This window comes from Apteryx rowi, unplaced genomic scaffold, assembly GCF_003343035.1.
Source record: "Apteryx rowi isolate R43461 unplaced genomic scaffold, aptRow1 scaffold_103, whole genome shotgun sequence".
In the NCBI taxonomy this organism is placed as follows: domain Eukaryota; kingdom Metazoa; phylum Chordata; class Aves; order Apterygiformes; family Apterygidae; genus Apteryx; species Apteryx rowi.
The window spans coordinates 849,915-869,110 of record NW_020447231.1 but is presented as its reverse complement, the minus strand read 5'-3'; the positions used below and the strand labels follow the sequence as shown (position 1 = coordinate 869,110).

General features: G+C 41.0%; 1 protein-coding gene across 1 annotated transcript in view; it reads left to right on the top strand.

The window, feature by feature from the left end:
• The first annotated feature begins 682 nt into the window (after window positions 1-682).
• MAP4K4 (mitogen-activated protein kinase kinase kinase kinase 4) overlaps window positions 683-19,196 on the top strand; it is a 60,676-nt gene continuing 42,162 nt past the window's right edge. Inside the window, exons 1-10 of the mRNA XM_026066331.1 lie at window positions 683-691; window positions 792-917; window positions 1,704-1,814; window positions 4,775-4,865; window positions 6,430-6,560; window positions 8,703-8,757; window positions 11,177-11,255; window positions 13,227-13,402; window positions 14,106-14,178; window positions 14,667-14,877. Of these exons, the coding sequence (XP_025922116.1) occupies window positions 683-691; window positions 792-917; window positions 1,704-1,814; window positions 4,775-4,865; window positions 6,430-6,560; window positions 8,703-8,757; window positions 11,177-11,255; window positions 13,227-13,402; window positions 14,106-14,178; window positions 14,667-14,877 (1,062 nt within the window). The remainder of the gene's footprint in view (window positions 692-791; window positions 918-1,703; window positions 1,815-4,774; window positions 4,866-6,429; window positions 6,561-8,702; window positions 8,758-11,176; window positions 11,256-13,226; window positions 13,403-14,105; window positions 14,179-14,666; window positions 14,878-19,196) is intronic.

Sequence of the window (19,196 nt, the reverse complement as noted above, 5' to 3'; positions counted from 1 at the left end):
CAGCATTACTCACTTCAGACACACTTACCTATTTATTTTGAGCTCACCTTGCACATGGCGGGGACAGGAAGGTTGCTGCTCACCTGAGCAGCTCTATGCGGGTTGCCTGGCGGAGGCCGGGGGAGCCAGGGGAAATCCTTCCTCTCTGCCTTTGTGCAGCAGCATCCTGTTTACGCTTTGGGCTCCCAGCCCTTGCTTCCTGCTGCACTTGCTCTTCCTCTGCTGCCAAGCTGGATGGAGGAGGAGGAGGAGGAGGAAGGTGGGTTGAGGGGGCTCTGAGGCGGCCGTGCTGCCTTTGGGCCCAGGTGGGCCCCTGCCACGCGCCGAGCAGCAGCACTGCGCCAAGTCACCACGTGGCTTTGAACTAGAAAATTTGAATTTTTAAAAGTTGGAGGAAGTTGAAGGGGAAAAAATGAGGAGGAGGGAAATCCTACTCCTCCAACATAAATTCACATTTTTTCCTGGTTCTCTGGGTTACATAGAAGCAGAAGCCTGTTGGCTGCATGGTTGTTTAAGGTATTATAAGCACAGGGTTTTTAAACAGATCCTGTCCTGCTTCATTACTAGTTGAAGTTCAGTGCATCCTTTATTTGCTTTTTCAACTGCTGAAAAGTTGGGAAAATAAAGATTTGTTTTAGAACATCTTAAAGAATAGATTTTGCTGGCACAAACCATATTGAGCATGATGCTGGTATAAACTGAACTTTCTTAAACCTACTTGTGTGAGTGAGAAGAGGAAGTAGATGATGCACGTGCTGTATTAAACGTATGCTTTTTGTTTTGTTCCAAAGGATGAAGAAGAAGAAATCAAACTGGAGATTAATATGCTAAAGAAATATTCTCATCATAGAAATATTGCAACTTATTATGGTGCTTTCATTAAGAAAAGTCCTCCAGGACATGATGACCAACTGTGGGTAAGCAGATAGTTCTCAAGCATTCTCATAAGCCTATCCCTTTCGGATATCATTTGAGGATGACAGAAATATCTCATTAGGGAAAGACAAATTAGTAGAAGTTGGTGCTTGCCTAAACAGATAAGTGAATCACACAGGCTAATCATGCATCCTTAAGAGAAAGGCTGAACCAAGATTTGCTACTAGCAATTGATTTGCTCTTTAAGTAACTTTTTCTTCCTCGCTTCCCAGATGGATAGTTAGCATGTTTCATGAGAGCAAGGCAGATGAGCTGAGCAGTAAGAATGCGTGGCTGTAAAAATAAACCTGCGCTTGAAAATTTTACTCATGACAGTTCTCATCGCACCTGTACCCTTTGGAGGGTTGAAGTTTGGGTTTGAATTGGCAGTTTATGGGCACCAGTGGATGTTCTTGTCTCCCATAAATAAGTGGGAGTTGTAAATAAGATGTGTTGCAATGGTGTGATCAGTTTGATTCCTTCAGCATCAGATGTGCTCTATATTCCCGTTACTACTAATGCATTTTGCATAGTTGAGCAAATCCAGATTCCCAACATTAAATTACAGTGATTAGATCAGTCCTTGAACATGTGGTAACTAATGTGAGACATATTCCATATATGTCTGACACATGCTGGAGACATTTGGTTTGGATCCACTTTCCAGGCATAGAACGTAAAATAGATTATATTCTGTGCTTCGTGAGGGTTTCCCAAATTGCTGCTGCACCCTGCTTATTTTGCTTCTCTAGACAGCTATGAACTGTATGCTGATATTTGTTTTGCAGCTTGTTATGGAGTTTTGTGGAGCAGGCTCTATCACTGACCTTGTGAAGAACACGAAAGGGAATACTCTGAAGGAAGACTGGATAGCATATATCTCCAGAGAGATTCTCAGGGTAAGGAAAATAGTCCATTACACTTGAAAATACAGGAGCAATCTTACAGAGATGTAAACTGCCTTGAGGTTCTGCAAGAAATTGTTTCTGACCAATCCCTTTAGCCACATAATCATTCGAAGAGTGTGTAGGATTAGGTGGATGGCTGCTCCACGTCATAGTAGGTGGGTGACTGCTCCATGTCATTTAACTCTGCCTTCTAACTGACAGTGAGGACAGGAGCTCCAAATATTTGTGGTTTGTGAAAGCTGTACTGTACAGTAATAGCAGCCTTGCAGAAAGTGGCAACTTTGTGTTGTGAGAAGCCAGCATAAGAACCAGTGCCCTTACCTTTTAGAAGCTGAGAAACAGCGTCCGCGTGTCTACAAGGCGCTTGCTTTTAGAACGCTGAGATTGCAGGAGTGTCATAACAAAATGGAGTGCAGAATGTTTCAAATGTGCTTGCGGCCGTTTTTCTCTGCTGCTAGTGAAGTGTGTGGAGAAAGGGGATTGTTGGCTCAGGCCAACGGTTAGGGCTTCTGTGCTGTGATGTGTTCACATGCTGAATATTCCTGAAGTCTATCTAAAGCAAACAGATATGTCTTATATGGTTGAGCACTGTAGAGTGCTAGCATACGGCACTGAAAAAGTTTCTCAGGAAGACGGATGCCACTTAGCAGTTTTTTTTAAACTGAAGCTTTAACTAATTACTCTTCATATTTAATTTCCAGTTGGTACAGTTGAAGTGCTTTCTGAATTGGCATTTGTTTGTTGTGCTCAGTAAATCTGGTATGGTTTTCCTTGTGCTTCTTTGTAAAACAAATTGCCTCCTACCCGTACCATTACACAGTATGTCTATTCAATTGCCTCATCATAAATGAAGTTCTAAAGGCTTTATGTTAAAGGAAACCACCAATGGCTCTTACATAAATCAATGCTTCTGTTGTCTGTGTTGCACATTTGTTCTGTCTCAGTGATTTTTGAGATTATGAGGGAGGGAGATGTACAATTGTGGTCTCCTGCTCTAACTCCAAATGCTAGCAGTGAGTACTGCTGTTGGTGTTTGGGCTGGCACATTTTAAATTGTTGTATACTAACAAGCAGAAAAGTTGCTGTCATGAATACCGACTGATGGTTGTATTTCAAATCAAATGGATGGCATGCTTTAATATTAGTAAAGCTAACTGTTGCAATTCAGACCTTATGCTTGATTTGAGAACACCTGTGTCACTTTGGATGTATTGCATGCCATGTTGCATTTGTCCTAAATTCTCCTTAAGTAAGGAGGTAAAGTCATGCTGGCTGAGAAGAGGAAAAAAAATCATTTACCTTAGAACAGAGTTATCTGAAAGCTACTTTCTCATTCTTGTTAGACATTTTTAAAAGGAGCCTTAATTGTTTGCTAGCAGGAACTGGAATATCTGGAAAAAAAGGAGTGCTAAATTCACATTGGTATGAGGCATTGCAAAACCTGCTTTGACACTGAGTTTATGTCAGAGATGGATGAACAGAGGTTGTGTGATAGAGTGAAAGTTAGATGAGTTAAAGTGCAAAAGATATTTATAGGTGGAGACATGGGTGAGAGTGCACCTAATGAGTCCTGGTGTGCTGGTGAGAGGGGCCTCGAAGGACTAATGTGGGGACTGCAGAAGAATCAAACATTTGACCCCCTGTCTCTTCCTAACTCTTCACAAACCTGAATGTATTTTTTTCAGTTAGATTACATTGTTCTCTGGAGAGAACATATATGATTATCTTCCTGGCTGGGGCAGTGGAGCATAAGGCCTTAGAAAGTATCCTGTGTGAAGCTGTGGAAAAGCCGTCGTTCTTGCAAAAAATAAGACCACACTTAGTGTTAACAGTCAGTGAATGGTATCAAGGACATTAACTGTTCGTTTTGTTAGCTTGTGACATATGCAGGGAGGAGCTGTAGACTCTATTATTTGTCACGCTCATTAACTATTTTAAAAAAAGAAAATAGCCCAATGGTTATGTAGGCAAACTGGTAAATGACCATTTAATGAAGAACATGTGTTAGAAAATATTTCTCTGCAGCAACCACTACTCTCTTAACCTTTTGCAGCTGTAAAGGTTCTATTTCTTTATTTTTCATAAAACATTAAGAGTCTACGAGGGCAACATGAACAAGCAAGACGATCCCACCAGAGACTACAGTTTTCCAAGCAGAGTGCTGAGGAGAGACCATAACACAGGCAGTTGCTACGACGGTTGCCTATTGTTCTACCAATTACATTAGAGAGTAAAATGCAACATATGTCTTCCTCGTCCCCCCCTCCACATGGCTAACGCTTTGGGGCATGCATCCAGGTGCTGTCTCAACAAAAAGCACCGTATGCCAGGAGGTTTTGTTTCCTTTGGAAAGTATACTGCTCTCTTGCCTTTTTTTTTTTTTTTTTGACATGGTCTCTGCTGAGGAACAATTATCTGGCTTCATATTTATGGCGTCTGGAGAAGTGCAGCTTTGCAACGGAGCCTTTGTTCTGTTGTCAGTATTCCCTTGCCCTCAAACATAAATGCTAGTCCTTCACCCTCCCGCCCCTTCTCAGGGGAGTACAGGCATCAATTTTATGTAGGTCGGTGCTTCCTCCTTTCTCCCTCCTCCCCCCTTCCCTCACTAAATTCCCGTTCTTTTAAGGGCAACCCCGCACGTGTCAGGATGTCACTGACATACCCCAGTGCAAATGCCATTTACAGTGCCGTTGTGCTGAGACTTTCTGGTGGCCGAACTTTCTTCAAGTGACAGCCGAGAAGGGTTTGCACCGTGCAGATGTTGGGCTTCGTTTGTGCAAAGTGCCTGCGTGCGCAGCCTGAGGCCTTTGCCTGGGCTTGGCTATCTGGTGCTGCGCGGGTGGCCCCAGGGCACCACGCCATGGGCTTTGGGGGTGGGGGGCACAGACAGTCTGGTGCTAAGCGAGGAGCTAATTAAATGTCATCTCCTTCCTCTCTTGTCTGTAATGCAGGGATTGGCACATCTTCATGCCCATCACGTGATTCACAGGGATATCAAAGGGCAAAATGTGTTGCTAACAGAGAATGCAGAAGTGAAACTCGGTAAGTAGGCAAGCACGTCCACTTCCCGCTTCACGTAGCCTTTGTTTTTTTTTGATGTTCCCAAATTAATTTCATCCTTTAAGAGCTCTGCGTGCTCGTTAGCACGTGAGTTCTGTGGCTGCGCTTGTATGAATCGAGGCCCTGCATGTATTTCCTCCTTCTTTGGGATGCTGGAATCAGGACTGTCGCATTTTGTTAGAGGTTGTTGGCTTTCATGCCAGAATCAGTGAGTAGATTGTTTTGCATCTCCCACTGAGCCTCGTGTGACTGGCTTCATGCTGATTCCATTTATTTTGGACTCAGGAAGTGGTGGGGATCGCTCTTGTATTTAACATTAATTAAAATAGTACCATGCTGTTCAGGTTCTGGACACAAATATGTGATCTGGACAGCACTCTCAATGAAGCTGTAGCATGAAGTTCAAAATACAATTCCCACCCTGGAATACCTGCTGGGAACGACTCTCTTCCCTGGCCTGTACCCGTCCCTCCCAAGCGGACATACTCTTTTTCTCTAATGTGTCTCTTCCAGTTACTGCACACTTTAACCTTCTGTGTTTGTATCACACTGCATTCACCACCTTTTTTTGGTTAAATATAGAACCCTGCTGAAGCCCTCCCACCCAGCCCACATCCCGTATGTTTTGCATTACACCTTCATGCTGCATGAGGCATGGGAAGACGTCCTGGCTGCCGAAGGAGGAAGCTCTCTGGAGAGCTTTCCTCCTTCTGGTCTGAAGTGGAGCACAGTAGCTCCCAAACCAGTGCTCCCACAGAGCTTGCCTGCGCCAATGTGTCTGTGTCACTGAGATGACAGATCTAGTGATGCTGACGCAGCCCTTGTTAGAGCAGATGCTCTAGTATAGAAAAGCTTGTACCACTGCTGTTGTGACTGCCTTTGTACCAATGTAATTAGGAGGGGGGGAGAATTGAAGGGAGAAAAACACTCACCTAATGAATTGGGCACCTCTCTTGGAACCCATGTGCATATGTGCTCAAAGTTAGCACCTCTTGAGTAATTCTCATCCTTTGCTCCCATCAATGCGTCTGCTCTGTGTGTTAGAGCAGAGAGCAATTCCCCGAGCAACAGATTATTTTTGCTGCCCGATTTTAGAGCAGAAAATGTGGACAGCAAAAAAGGAGAATGGTTCACGAGTGTGGTTCTCCCCCACCAAGAGCAGTACCTTTGGGAGGTGGGGGTCCCTCTGTATAGACAAATTTTCTTGGCTCCAACATTTTGAAGGGGAAGAGTCTTTCCTTAGCCTCCAAGACAGTAGTTTTGCAGCTGTGCTCTCCCTTCTGGGAAGAGAAAGCTGTACAGGCAGGCCAGGGAGAGGCCAGAAGAGCTGGTTGTATGCTGCTGTGTTTCTTGACTCTGGTGGCCTGAGCATATTGCATGTGAAACACAAGGACTCAGCTGCCTTGATATTAATCATCATATTTCTCTTCAGCATGGTCCTCCCACAAGGAATATCTACATGGTTTTATTTCCAAATCATCTTACAGAGTAATTGCTGCATATTTTTTTCCCCTCTTGTTTTATTTTAATCTTTTCCCACCCGCAGTGGATTTTGGTGTGAGTGCTCAGCTGGACAGGACAGTTGGCAGGAGAAACACTTTTATTGGAACTCCGTACTGGATGGCTCCAGAAGTTATTGCCTGTGATGAAAATCCAGATGCTACATATGATTACAGAGTAAGAGTCCTGTTTGCAGAGTAAAACAAGTTAGACTTGCAGTATGAATGTTCATGGATGATGGCAGTTTTTGAGACTTTCTAAGAGTAATTTATTTTGTATAGGTACATTCTTGTACAGGAGTACAAGGTATGGGTCACTGCCAAATTTTGACCTTTCACATTACTTGTATTGTCATAGCTTCCAGGCATAAGGAGGACTTTAGTGTGCTGTTAAGTACTCAGAAAAAAACAAAAAAAGAGTTTTAACTGGAAAAGCTGATGTTCTCAATTTGTATGATGTTTGTACTTTAAATTGTGTTTACAATAACTGGGACATATTCAATAATTCAGAACAATACATTTTAGGTGTTGCCTTAAGTAGAACTACCGACTGGAGAGTAAGCGAACTACAGAAGGAACTGTTTATGCCATGCCTGTACCTGATTTTGAGATACTGTATAAATATTGATAGAGATTCATCCATCTCAGTATTTCTTAAATACTGTATAAATGTTGATAGAGATTCATCCATCTCAGTATTTCTTAAGAAAGATTATTTTTCACATAGTTTGCTGCAAACCAAAGACCTAATTACTGCAAAACCATAATTGGCTTGATGGTATTTGCAGTACCCTGAGAATATTACATATATGTGTTTAAAGCTATATTTCTCTAATAAAAGCATTCTGAAACCTTCAAAGTGCTTATTAGCTTGCTCTTATGAAAGCACAAAAGAAGAAAGAATGTAAAAATGTACTTTAAAAAATCCTCACTTAGACTGATGCAACTATTCCAACTTTTACCCAAGAAGGGCAGTGAGGATATCAGAAAACCTATGATCAAGTTCTTACAATGAATACAGTTTGCTGCAATTGATGGTGATGTTAGCTATCGGTATGTTTGTGTAGGTCTAAATTGCCAGGTAATTTGAATTGGTGTTTTTCCATCTTTGACTAAGACTGAGCCTATTTCTCTTGATTTAATGGCATTTTACATCCATCAGCTCATTGTACTTAAGATGCACTTTAAATCTTTGCAAGATGGAGTTATTAAGAAGGAATGGAGACTTAATAAAGGATAAAAAACTCTCTATTATGTTTGTTAATGCAGTAGAAAGAAATTCCTTCTGTCTGAACCCACCTGTTTTTTGTTTCTGGGAGGATCTGCAGGGATTTGGAGCAGTTATCCATTTTTTCCATCCTTTAGAAAAGTCATGGTTCAAAGCTTTTTAAGACCATGAGGCTATGCAGTTTAGCTTAAATGAATGGATTGGACCAAGAGAAATTATTGCCTTGCTGGGTCTGAAAATGCAATTTGCAAGTCATTAGAAATGCTTCTCTGCTCATAGTACAAAAAAGCTTGTTTACTCATTAGTTTTCACTTAATTTTTTTTAATCATTATCATCATTAGCGTAGCAGAAATGAACACTGCTTTTCTCAAGAACAGTTGTCTTTCATAAGACTGGCCATACTCCTTTCAGCAACCTCCCTCCAGCATTTTGCCCCTAAAGCTGTGGGAGTCTCTTGATTTTGTTCCTCACCAGGAGTCTTTCAGCAGATGCCTATATTTGACCCTCATTGGTTGTCATTCAGCAGCGAGTGCAGTTAACTGCTAGTCAGGGACTATATCCAGAGGTAATGTCTTGAAAGACTTCCACTGAAGGATTCTTGTTTCATAATGTCTCAAGCAAAGCTGAGATGGTTTGGAAGAAGCATTTGCTCTGGCTACAAGTATCGTGCAAAATGGAGGCTTCTTACAAGTTTAGAAGTGATGGTTATTTCCCTATATAAACCTATTATTTGATTTTTGGGAATAGAAAATACTCAGAAGTATAGTCCACTAATCTGTGTTTCTTTGTTTATTTTTGCTGGTTTAGACCTTGAAAAAGACCTACCATTTTTTGTTTGTTTTTTTTAAATGTGTTATTAGCAAGTACCATTTGCATACTCTGTATGAATGCGCATGCATTTGTCTGTATATGTATGATATGAGAAGTAGCATTTTATGATACTATTAGAAGAAAAAGTAGCTTATACTATTTAAATAGCCTTCGTATTGGGTTTCAGTCTCACCTACAGGGCCTCTATAAGTAGTACTCTTTTACTGTCTAAATGGGGAAATGTACCTACTAACATATGGTCTCTGTCTCTCTTTATGCAGAGTGACCTTTGGTCATGTGGCATTACAGCCATTGAGATGGCAGAAGGAGCTCCCCGTAAGTGATATGTGTGCTTTTCCAGTGGGCTGATTAAGGCTGAAACATATACTTAGGAGATGCTGGTTGTAATCTAAGCCTAGCTTTGAGGTTTCTGAAAGTGTCCTGTTGTTATTTCTGTTCTCTTTGGTTTTGCCTGCACTATAAATATAAAATCCCATAAATAGCAATGCTTTTGATAAAGATAAGATAGTATTTAAGCATTACAATGCAGTAATTCAATTTCTCTAGCCTGAATATTTGGAAGCTAAGAGAGCTTTAAACGTCCTTCCTATAAATATACTATAATTTGGAATTGTGTCCCAATTTGTCTATGACCTGCCTGGGATGTTTAAACCTCAGCCGGGGAGAGGTGCAGTGGGGCATCTAGAAAATAGACCTTTATGAAAAATACTTCTGTAGCACTCTTTTCTGTGTTGATTTTCCATCAATCTGCGTAATGGTAACATTACTTCTTCTTTTCTTTCAACTCATCATGGGTGGTGTTGAGCTTCCTTAGAAATGAGGTGACTTAAACTATAAATTCATCTTCAACACAGAGTATTGAACTTAATGCTCACTACTTGAGAATATTCATGAGCTGATACTGATATTTTTGAGAGAAACCTGAAAACCAAAAATGCAGAACTCTATAGCTTTTTCTTCCCCTCTCATACTTGTTCCTTCAGAATAATGAAGCATACAGCTGATATTTTCGAGGAGGAAAGGAGGATTTACAAAGCAAACAAACAGAAATTATACATATTGTTTTGTTTTTTAATGTTAACTTTTATGAAAATCCTTTATTAATGAACAGGCAAATATGCTTCCCCCATCCCCAAATGGAGCACTCTATTTCAAAATAGCAGCCTGAGATACCTAAGAGTGAGTTAATTAATACATTTTCTTGCACATGAGCAAAATAATCCCCCCAACTCAATAGCCCATCTTGACAACCCTCTTTGAAATGATCAAGTTGAGAATGAAGTATTGACATCTTCCTGGCTAGAAAATGGTCATTTCATTATAGCTTCTGACTGATTTTGCTTGTTTGTTTTTAAATGTAAAATTTATAAAATGAAGCACCATGTTCTTGTTTTGATTCATGTTTTAGAAGGTCTGATGGTTGGATTTCTTTTATTTTTTTTTCCCCCCTCCCTCCTAATTTCACATTTGCATGCATGCCCATATGAGAGCTGCTCCCAGGGTACCTCACCTAGCACCATGTTAAGTGAGCTACCACTTGACCTCCTTTCTGTCTTACTCTTTTGTTCAGAACATTGTGTTGCCTCTCTGGCTCTCAATTAAAAGCTCTGTCACTGGATTTTGCAAGCCTGGAATTGGACAATAATATTTTTCATTTCCAAACCGAAGCAGAGGTTCTGGTTTGGCCCCTCTTAGTGTAAAATCACAGGAGCGGCTTTTGGGAAGCAAGCAAACATTCACTGTAAATCCTAAACAGCTCTCATCTTGGGCTGTCCTTTGGTGTGCTGGATCCGCCTGCTCTGAAAGGTCCATCCCTAACCTTGGCGCTCTGATAGTAGCTGCAGGGATCCAGGGACTGGCTGTGCAAAGGGTATATCACCCTGTATCTCTGAACACAGAACCTCCTTCCCATCAGTCTGTTCCACCTGAATTTCTGCTGTGTGGAAAACATTATCACTTCCTGCAGTGCCCATTCAGGCTGAGACTGATGGTACAAGAGGTCAAGCTTAGAAAGATGGTACAAATGGAGGATTTGCTCGTAACCTCCTTTCTGTCAGCCCTGCAGTGGGGGCTTTTGTTCTGGAGCAGGACGAAGGACAGCTCTGCAGAGATTTCTGACTCCCATTAAGCATCTGCTGAAGCCAGTGGGACTTTTGTTGTTGGCAGCAGCAGGTCTGCATTTTGATTCTGCAGGGTACCCTTTTTTTTATGCAGACTCTTCATTGCTCTAAACCCAGCAGGTCTTGGAATAAAGAAAAGGTCCACAAGTTTGGAGAGTAGAACTGAGGAGGTGTCCTGCTTCATTTGCTTGCATAATGGGAGAGGAGGGTGGGTGGAGTAAATGAATTTGTATGAGACGATAGCTGTGTCATTTTTCCTGTCCACCATGATCTTTTCCGGGCATCGTCTTAACCAAAACATAAGCTAGATGACTTTGAGGTGGAGGAGGGCCATGCACAAATGTTCCCATCATGGTTGATTCTGAAGGTTAACTTGTGCCTTGATTTCTTTCTCTTTTGGGGGTCTCCCTTCACACATCGAGCTGTGAAATTGTTGTCATTTTCATTTAATTCCATTTAGTTGTGTTCCTATCTGTATCTACTGTATAAGTGATTGGGTTTGGTGGGGACGCTCATGGCAGCTGAAGCCATGGTCTTGACGGAGTCTTGAGAAGACAGAGTGCGACGAAGCAAATGTCTGTATGTTTCTGTTTGGTTTTGTTTTCTTTCTTCAGCACTTTGTGACATGCATCCCATGAGAGCGCTCTTTCTGATACCCAGAAACCCTCCCCCGCGGTTAAAATCCAAGAAATGGTATGTAGTAGTTTCTGGTTTGTAACCCCTTTTTATATCACGATGCTTTCTTGCATTTCACAGCATGCTGCTTTGTTATTGCTTCCACAGAACTGTAAAGCCCTTGAAGTTGGCTAAAATCAATCTGTTGTTATCTTCTGTGCCATTGAATCAAAGCATAAAATAAAAAGTGTGCATTGATTATTTTAGTTCTGTTTATCCCAGAGAAAATTTATCTTTGAATCCTGGGAATATAAAAAACAAGCTTTTTTCTTGACAGAACAGCATCCATATTAAGGCGACAAATGGTACCTTATTTTTTAAAAATAAACTCCTGCAGCATTCTTAATATGCAGTATGTTTTCTCAGATGTAGCATAATAAAGAAACAGAACAGTACTATAGTGTTCTAGTTGTTAAGTTGAAAGGAGCTATTAAAACTAATGAAGGCTTTTACTATAATTATTGTAAATGATTGAAATTGAGTGTGCCCTTCTTGCCAGCTGAGAAGAATCCATTAGTATTGGAGGATTTCCTCCCAGTTACTGGTTACAACTGGCATGTGTGAAACAAAAATATTCCCTAGAAAGAGGTTTCATATCGTTTGAATGTGATCACAGGATGCTGTGAACCTGTCAAAATAATGAAGTGATGTGACTGCTTATTAAGTATCAACATAATAGAAATCTGGCTTGCTGCTGGGCTTGGTGTTTGCCTGGATTGGCTTATTTATGCACTTGTATCTATCAGGGCATCCTGCTCCCTCTCTCACACTTGCTTTCTGCATATATTAAAGGATAGAGATGCATGTACAGTATTTGCATGTGCCTTTCTGGCACCTTCTTGCTTGGAAGCATAACATTTGGTGTGGGGAATAGCAAAAAATGGTGAGGCTACCTTGAATTTAACTGTTTAGGTTACAGTAGGAAAATGAAGCAAAAGATGGAAACCATTTTGGTTTTTACGCTTAACCATTCAGTGGAGATGTTTGCCACCCAAGGATGGCAACTGTTTGAGGGCACGTAACAATCAGAAAGTGAATCCGGCCAAAGCCAAGGCTGCTGTGATTCAACTGTTTTCATCGAGTGAAGTGAATGGCAGGTTATGAGAAAATAGGCCAAGTGAAGAAAAAATACGGTTCTGAATATTTTCACTATTGGCGTTCTGCTTGTTGAATGTTTTTTATCTGGGCAGGTCTACTTTCAAGAGTTCAACTGAAGTGCGATTTTAGCAAGGTGGTGCTCCAGTTTAACAAGCTTATGTACCCTGTCACTTTCTTCCACGTACAGCAGTTACAGCATACGCTCAGTTCTGTTAATGCCCTTAAATTGTGTCAGTGAGAATATGACCCCAGGTGCCCATGTTAAACAAACAGCCCTGTTCAGCACTCACATAGTGTTTTGCAAAGAATCGTGTGTGGCTTTTCAGGTATTAAAATAATCTTAAGTTCTTGCAAACCTAACTCACTGCACCCAGGTGCGTATGAACGTAGCTTGGTGTTACTTGCGTTAGTGGAATGTTGGCAGCGATTCTTGCAGCTTTCCTCATGGCTTTTCTGAAGGAGACATGCCCTTAGATAGCATGGGCAGGTGGAGACACACCAGAACTGCCCTGCCTGTGCTCCGAGCGAGCTGGACGCAAGCCAGCTCCGGTCCAGAGGCAGCACAGCTGGGTTTGCGTGATTCACCTTCACAAATGCATCCTGCCTTTCAGGGCAGTGATACCTGTGAAAGAGGGCACGTCGCTGTGATGCTGTGCCAAAGTACTGCACGTATGTGTGCATCGCCCCATATTCATCTGGCCTGGTGTGCAGCCGGAGCAAGCTCAGGTCTGGTTTGCCAGCACGCTTTCAGACAGTGCTTGAACCATCCTCTGGGGCATGTTGCTCTTAGAGGAAAGGATTTAAGTTTTGGGGTAGAATGGAAAAAAATGTTTGAGCTGAGTTTTAGCTGTGATTTTGTTTTGTTTTGTTTTCCCCTGCCTTCTTTCTCAGGTCAAAAAAGTTTTTCAGCTTTATAGAAGGTTGTCTAGTGAAGAATTATATGCAGCGACCTTCTACAGAGCAACTTTTGAAACATCCGTTTATACGTGACCAACCAAATGAAAGGCAAGTTCGAATCCAGCTTAAGGACCATATAGACAGGACCAGAAAGAAGAGAGGAGAGAAAGGTATGCAGCTTCTAAAAGTCAAGTCTTGTGACTTATTAAAAATACATACTTTTGTCCTGCTTTGCATTCCAAATCACCTCCCCCCCACCCCCAAAAACAAACAACCCAAACTCAGACCCTTGAAAGGTTCTTTTTTAATTCATGTTTTGACTATCAACAGGCTTTTACATTTTGTTCTGTCTTTCTACACAGAACATATGAATTGCAAGTGTCTTATTTTCAGATAAATTAAAATTACTCACTCCTAGGCCACTACCTCTTCAAGACAAGCATTAAACAGTGTTTAGGAGGATATTGGCATATCCCTCCCTTCTCTTTCTTGTTTTGTGGTAGGTTCATTCCTGGAATGATGCCATAAATCAGGCTCACACACAGGAAATAACCCATCACGATTGCTATGAAGTGAATGTCTTGGGCAGCCTGTGCTCTTTATTCAGGTGATGCGGGGGTTTCCCAAGTGTTTTGTCTTATACTGAAAATGTGGCATCATTCAGGGATCTTGCTGAAAGTCTGCTGGAAAGCACTATGCTGCTTTATGTGTCTAGGAAGGTGTGCTGGTATATGCAGGACGAGTTCTAGGGTCTGAGGTGAATCTTGTCTTTGCAGGGGCTGGGAACTGGTTCATGAAGGTGCTAGTACAAGTTCCAAGTGTCTTAAAGTTTGGAGATAAGCCCTACTTAGGCCATTGTTTCTTTCCTGCTAGATGAGACGGAGTATGAATACAGTGGAAGTGAGGAGGAGGAGGAGGAAGTGCCTGAACAAGAAGGAGAGCCAAGGTAATAATTGCTGTTTGGAGGGCTCTGGGCAATCTGCACCAGTAAGTCTAAAAATCAATGATTGTAAATCAGGAGCACGCTAAATTTCTCTCTCTGACTAAGTGCATGCACAAGCCACACAAACCCTACCACCCAAAGGGTTTGAATACCTATTCTGTGACTGCTAAAGGTTTTAAAGCTTCCCCTCACATGGCTTAGTGCCAGAGAGCTCTGAATGGAGGGAGATTTACAGCGAATGTGGTTGGGCGGTGGGTTCTGGTCAAAGGCTTCAAAATGTCTGAGTTGGTCCTTATTTTGCTTGGCCTCATTTCACACCTTCCACTGAGAGCATATATTTGATATGCATCCAGTGTCTTCATTCTGAAGGAAACGAGATTAAAATTTAAAGAAACGGTATATTTTATTAATGTTCCCCCTGCTTTGGAAAAGGTATTTAATGGCCCATCAGGCTTTATTGTAAGGGAGGCTTTAACTTCCTCTTATTGCAGTTCCATTGTCAATGTGCCTGGAGAATCAACTCTCCGACGTGATTTCCTGCGGCTGCAGCAGGAAAACAAGGAACGGTCTGAGGCCCTTCGGAGGCAGCAGCTGCTGCAGGAGCAGCAGCTCCGCGAGCAGGAGGAGTACAAGAGGCAGCTGCTGGCAGAGAGGCAAAAGCGCATCGAGCAGCAGAAGGAGCAGAGGAGACGGCTAGAAGAGGTAGAAGCAAGAAGGCTGGAGCTCAGGTGGCAGGAGCCCCTGTTCCACTTGTTTTTCCCATTCCCACACCCATTTAGAAAGAGTTCCCTGTAGTCCCAGCACATCTCAGGAAAGAAAACAACACGTACAAATCCCTTGGCAAATGTAAAGCAAAGCACTTAAGTCCATGTCTGGCTACTTAAATATGAGCAGTCTCCTAAAGCACTGAATATCCAGCAGCTCCTATGGAGGCAGTGGGAGCCAAGGCCTGGTTGTTTGAAGGTACTGGGGGGAGGCTGTGTCTTGGTCCCTGTTCAAAAGAAGAGGCAACAAGTCTAGACTTTGAGTAGCTGTACAGAAGGGGWGACATTAATTATTCCCATATGACTTTTTTTTTTAAAGTGGGCAGTACCCCAAGATGACTTTTTCTTGGGCCATTACATGCTTAGAATTTCACTTTAAAGCTTTCGCAAATATCTGTGTTTGGCACTCTTCATGGTAGGTGGAAACCTATTTTTTGATGTATTACTCTTTCATCCATAGTAGCCTGATGAATACCCCTCCCCCCAGATTTATAAATAAGAAATACAAATATGATTTATAAATCTGTGAAAATTATAGTTATGTAAAATTTATAAATAAGTAAATCATACTTTTGTGATACGGTAAATGCACAGTTTGCGTACACTACCTGAAGATAAAAAAAAAATCAGTAAACGTACATGCACAATATTGTTTTGTCCTAGTTTTCATAAGGTCTCGTAAGATCTTGTGTGTGTTTAGGTATACATAAATGGAAAATTCAGTGCAAGTTTCAGATGTAGAAAGATTTCAAAACAGTTTTGCAGGCCAAAACTGGATATGAGAGCTAAAGTGAAACCAATCATCTGGCTCTTCAGGAAGTACAGGGTCAAATTCCAGTTGTCCTTAAATGACCTCTGTTTTCTGAGTTGCTGTTTCAACTGTTCACTCATCTATGATGGAAAAACTACATCCAGTCTAGTTTTCCAAATGCTGGTAAATGTTTAATGAGGACACAACGAGGACCAAATGTGGATTTGCATCCCAACTTTAAATTTCATGTGACATATTTGCATAACAACTAATGCAAAGTTCCAGAGAGCCTTTTGGTCCGTGTTATGCTCCTTATGCTTCCTTTTCAGTATGCAGGCAAATGTAGTGCTGCTCTAAGGAGGGACTGGTAGCGAAGACTCAGCCACACATGGAGCAGGAGGTGGGATAAGGGGGAGGCATGTAAACTCCATTTCTCTGCTGTTTCTTCCTCACCCTTCTGCGACTGCCAAGATAAACATTGTTGCTCTTCCAGCTGTAGGCTTGTTTTTAGACTCTGGCTCTGTAGCAGTTTGGGGGGGGGGCAGGAGGAAGGTGATAAAATGAGGTGAGGCAAAGTTAACATGGGACAATATGAAAACTAAATTTTTTTAATATTATGAAAGGCAACAAAAGTTAAAGTTATCGCTTAGCCTCCAAAATTTTGCTTAGTATAGGAGTCAATGAGTTCTTTTAAATGCCTATATAATCTCTAAGGTTCTGCAGAGGGAATTTTTTTTTGGCATGGAAGGGGATTACGATTAAATTATCTAGCTCTTTTATCTTCAGTGATCAATACAATCTTAAAAATCTGGAATTTCTGTTTAAAATAAAGGAGATGCTACTGTTAATAAGGGAAACAACAAATGCATTTCTTTGCTGCACAGGATTGAAAGTTAACTTTTGAATGTTGCAGAAATCATAACTTAATGAGCAATTAAAAAGCAAACACAGTTACCTGAAAGTTATGTTTAATTGGTCCTGCTGCCTCTTAAAATACAAAGCAGAACCAACAACTGTAGCAACCCCATGACAGTGCATGCTGTAGGTTGATATATTAGTGAATAAAGTTACACAGTAAACCACATGAAGTTTGAAAGAGAAAACCTTTCATCTTTTATTGAACTTGTAATCTCTGCCTGATTCCCTTAGAGATGTAAATATGAATGATGAGCTGTAAAGCTTCTCTTTTTCAAGTTGGGGGAGGGAAATGTGGTTCTTAAAGGGAATTATAAAAAAAGGAAAGTGGCTCACGTCAAGCACTTAAATGCATTTAGTCCACCGAATCTTCTGTTGACAAAATGCATGAACCCGAGTGATTCTCAACAAACAGCAGCCAAAACAAACTCTCTTTAAGATGGGGGAAGGGTGATAGACGGTGATAGACACGTATTTAGATAACATCAGTGTTGTGACACAATTGAAGGCCAAAATATTGAAATGTTGTCGCTTTGTCCTTAACTCACCCCCTGCGTTGATGAAGCCAGTAAACAAGAAAAAGCTTGGTGATGTGAGTTAAGATTAGTATCAGACATTGAATCTCTGGGCTTCCATCAGTTTATTGAAACTTTTACCAGGTGTGGCTTTCTTGTAATATTTGGTTGTGTAGAGTAAACCTGTTTGACACTCTGTGACAAGAATTTTATGCGTTAGATAATCTCCCTGGACAAGTTGCTTATACCCCCTTCCCCCCACCTTCCTAAATTAAAATTGAGGGCTTGTTCTTACAATGCTGGCACAGAGCCTAGACAGTTTTGATCGAGACTGCTAAAGGAATGGTGTTTAGGACATCTGCCAAAAACTGTGTAATTCTCAGCAGTATTAGAGAAAAGATTACTTTTTTTTAAAAAAGGCACGTAGGTGACTACCAAAGCCTGTTGTTGCAGGGATCTTATAATTTTTGTATTACTTAAGAGGCAGAAATCATACTTAGTCAAAGTGCAGAAAATTATTTGAAACATTGTGGAAGGGGATTGCTCCCCTCCTCCCTTTTTTTGAATCAGTATAAAGGTTAACTGCATAAATATCAGCTGTATGACTTTAAGTGCTCTAGATGGTTAAAACAAGAAATCGGAGCTGTTCTAGGCTGTTGTAATGTGTTTCTGTTCAGTAAAAGGTAGGCACCAGGGCTCAGTGTGACAGGTATAGAAAGGCATTTGAATTTGCACCTTGCAAAAATCAGTCTGGTTTGGCAAATTCAGAATTAGCTGTGATGGAATCCTGTTCTGTGTAGACCTCCTCAGTTCAGGGTAATTGGATTAAATAATGTCTCTGTTCCTGGTTACAGGAACCTAAGATGGATGATTTTGAAGCGGTAGGGATAGAACTCCATTGCCGAGTAGTGCAGTCCAGTAGAAACAGATTTGTGGAGCACAAATAATTGAAGTGCTGAGGACCCAAACACTTCACTACACGTGTTATAGGACAGGAGGAGTTGCTTTGGATTATTTGTAAGCTAGATTGCATGCCTGCTTGTGGTTGGAATGCATCTGCCTTTTTAATTTCATCCAAAAGGAGTGGTTGGCACTCCAAGACCGCTTCAAAATATGAAGCAAAACCTGGCAAGTGGAGATGATTGGATGATTCACATCAGAAGAGCACTCCTGATCTGAACTAAGATGCTAATGTAGATGTACCCACAGGTGCTTTTTGCCAGGGTTTTGTTTCTTTTAGAAAGGGAGATTATTTGTACCTACTTCATTTGCATTGCCTGCAGTTTGGATTAGGCAAGAAGTACTGAGTAAGAAGTTCTACTTCTGGCTTCTTTCTAGTATGGGCAAAGGAAAGGTCTCTTGATACTTTATCAGTCTTTCCAGTCCTCTTCCTAAGATGATACCAGGCTACCTAATTCTTCATGGAAGAATCATTACTACATGTATGCATCAACCTTCTGAATATAAGACAAAGTAATAGTATTTTATGAATATAAAATTAGAAAGTCTGTATTCATCTATTGCAATTTACTGTATGAACTGGATTGTTTGTGGATACCAACTGCATATGTAGTTGCACTGCCCCCTCCTGGTAAATCATGCTCTACTGCATGGTCTTCCATTGGGAGATGTCAGAGTACCATTAGGGAGATTATCATTAATGCACCCTAAAGTCAGATAAGGAGCCAGAGCATTTACAATATATTTTCTGGTGGGGTTTTTTTTTTTTTGGACATAGTAATGTTTTGTTAAATGCAGAAAATTGAGACTGTGTTCTATTAAAATTCTCTTTCAGCATTTCTGAAATTTCTGTAAAGAATTTCTCCCCTTACCTTCTGATTAACAGTTAGCTCTTTGAAATTAATTTTTTCATCTGACATGTGCAAGAAGATTGGTAATCTCATATTCAACTAAAGAAAATCTGTATAGGCATCCATAATTTCAGTGAATCCAGGTCTGTACCTGCTCTCTAAATGGGCGTGTACAGGAATAGTATTTTACATCAGGGTTATTTAATGGTTAATGGTGTATGACAAGAATTAAAATATCTAACAAACACACTTTTAAAATGTAGAA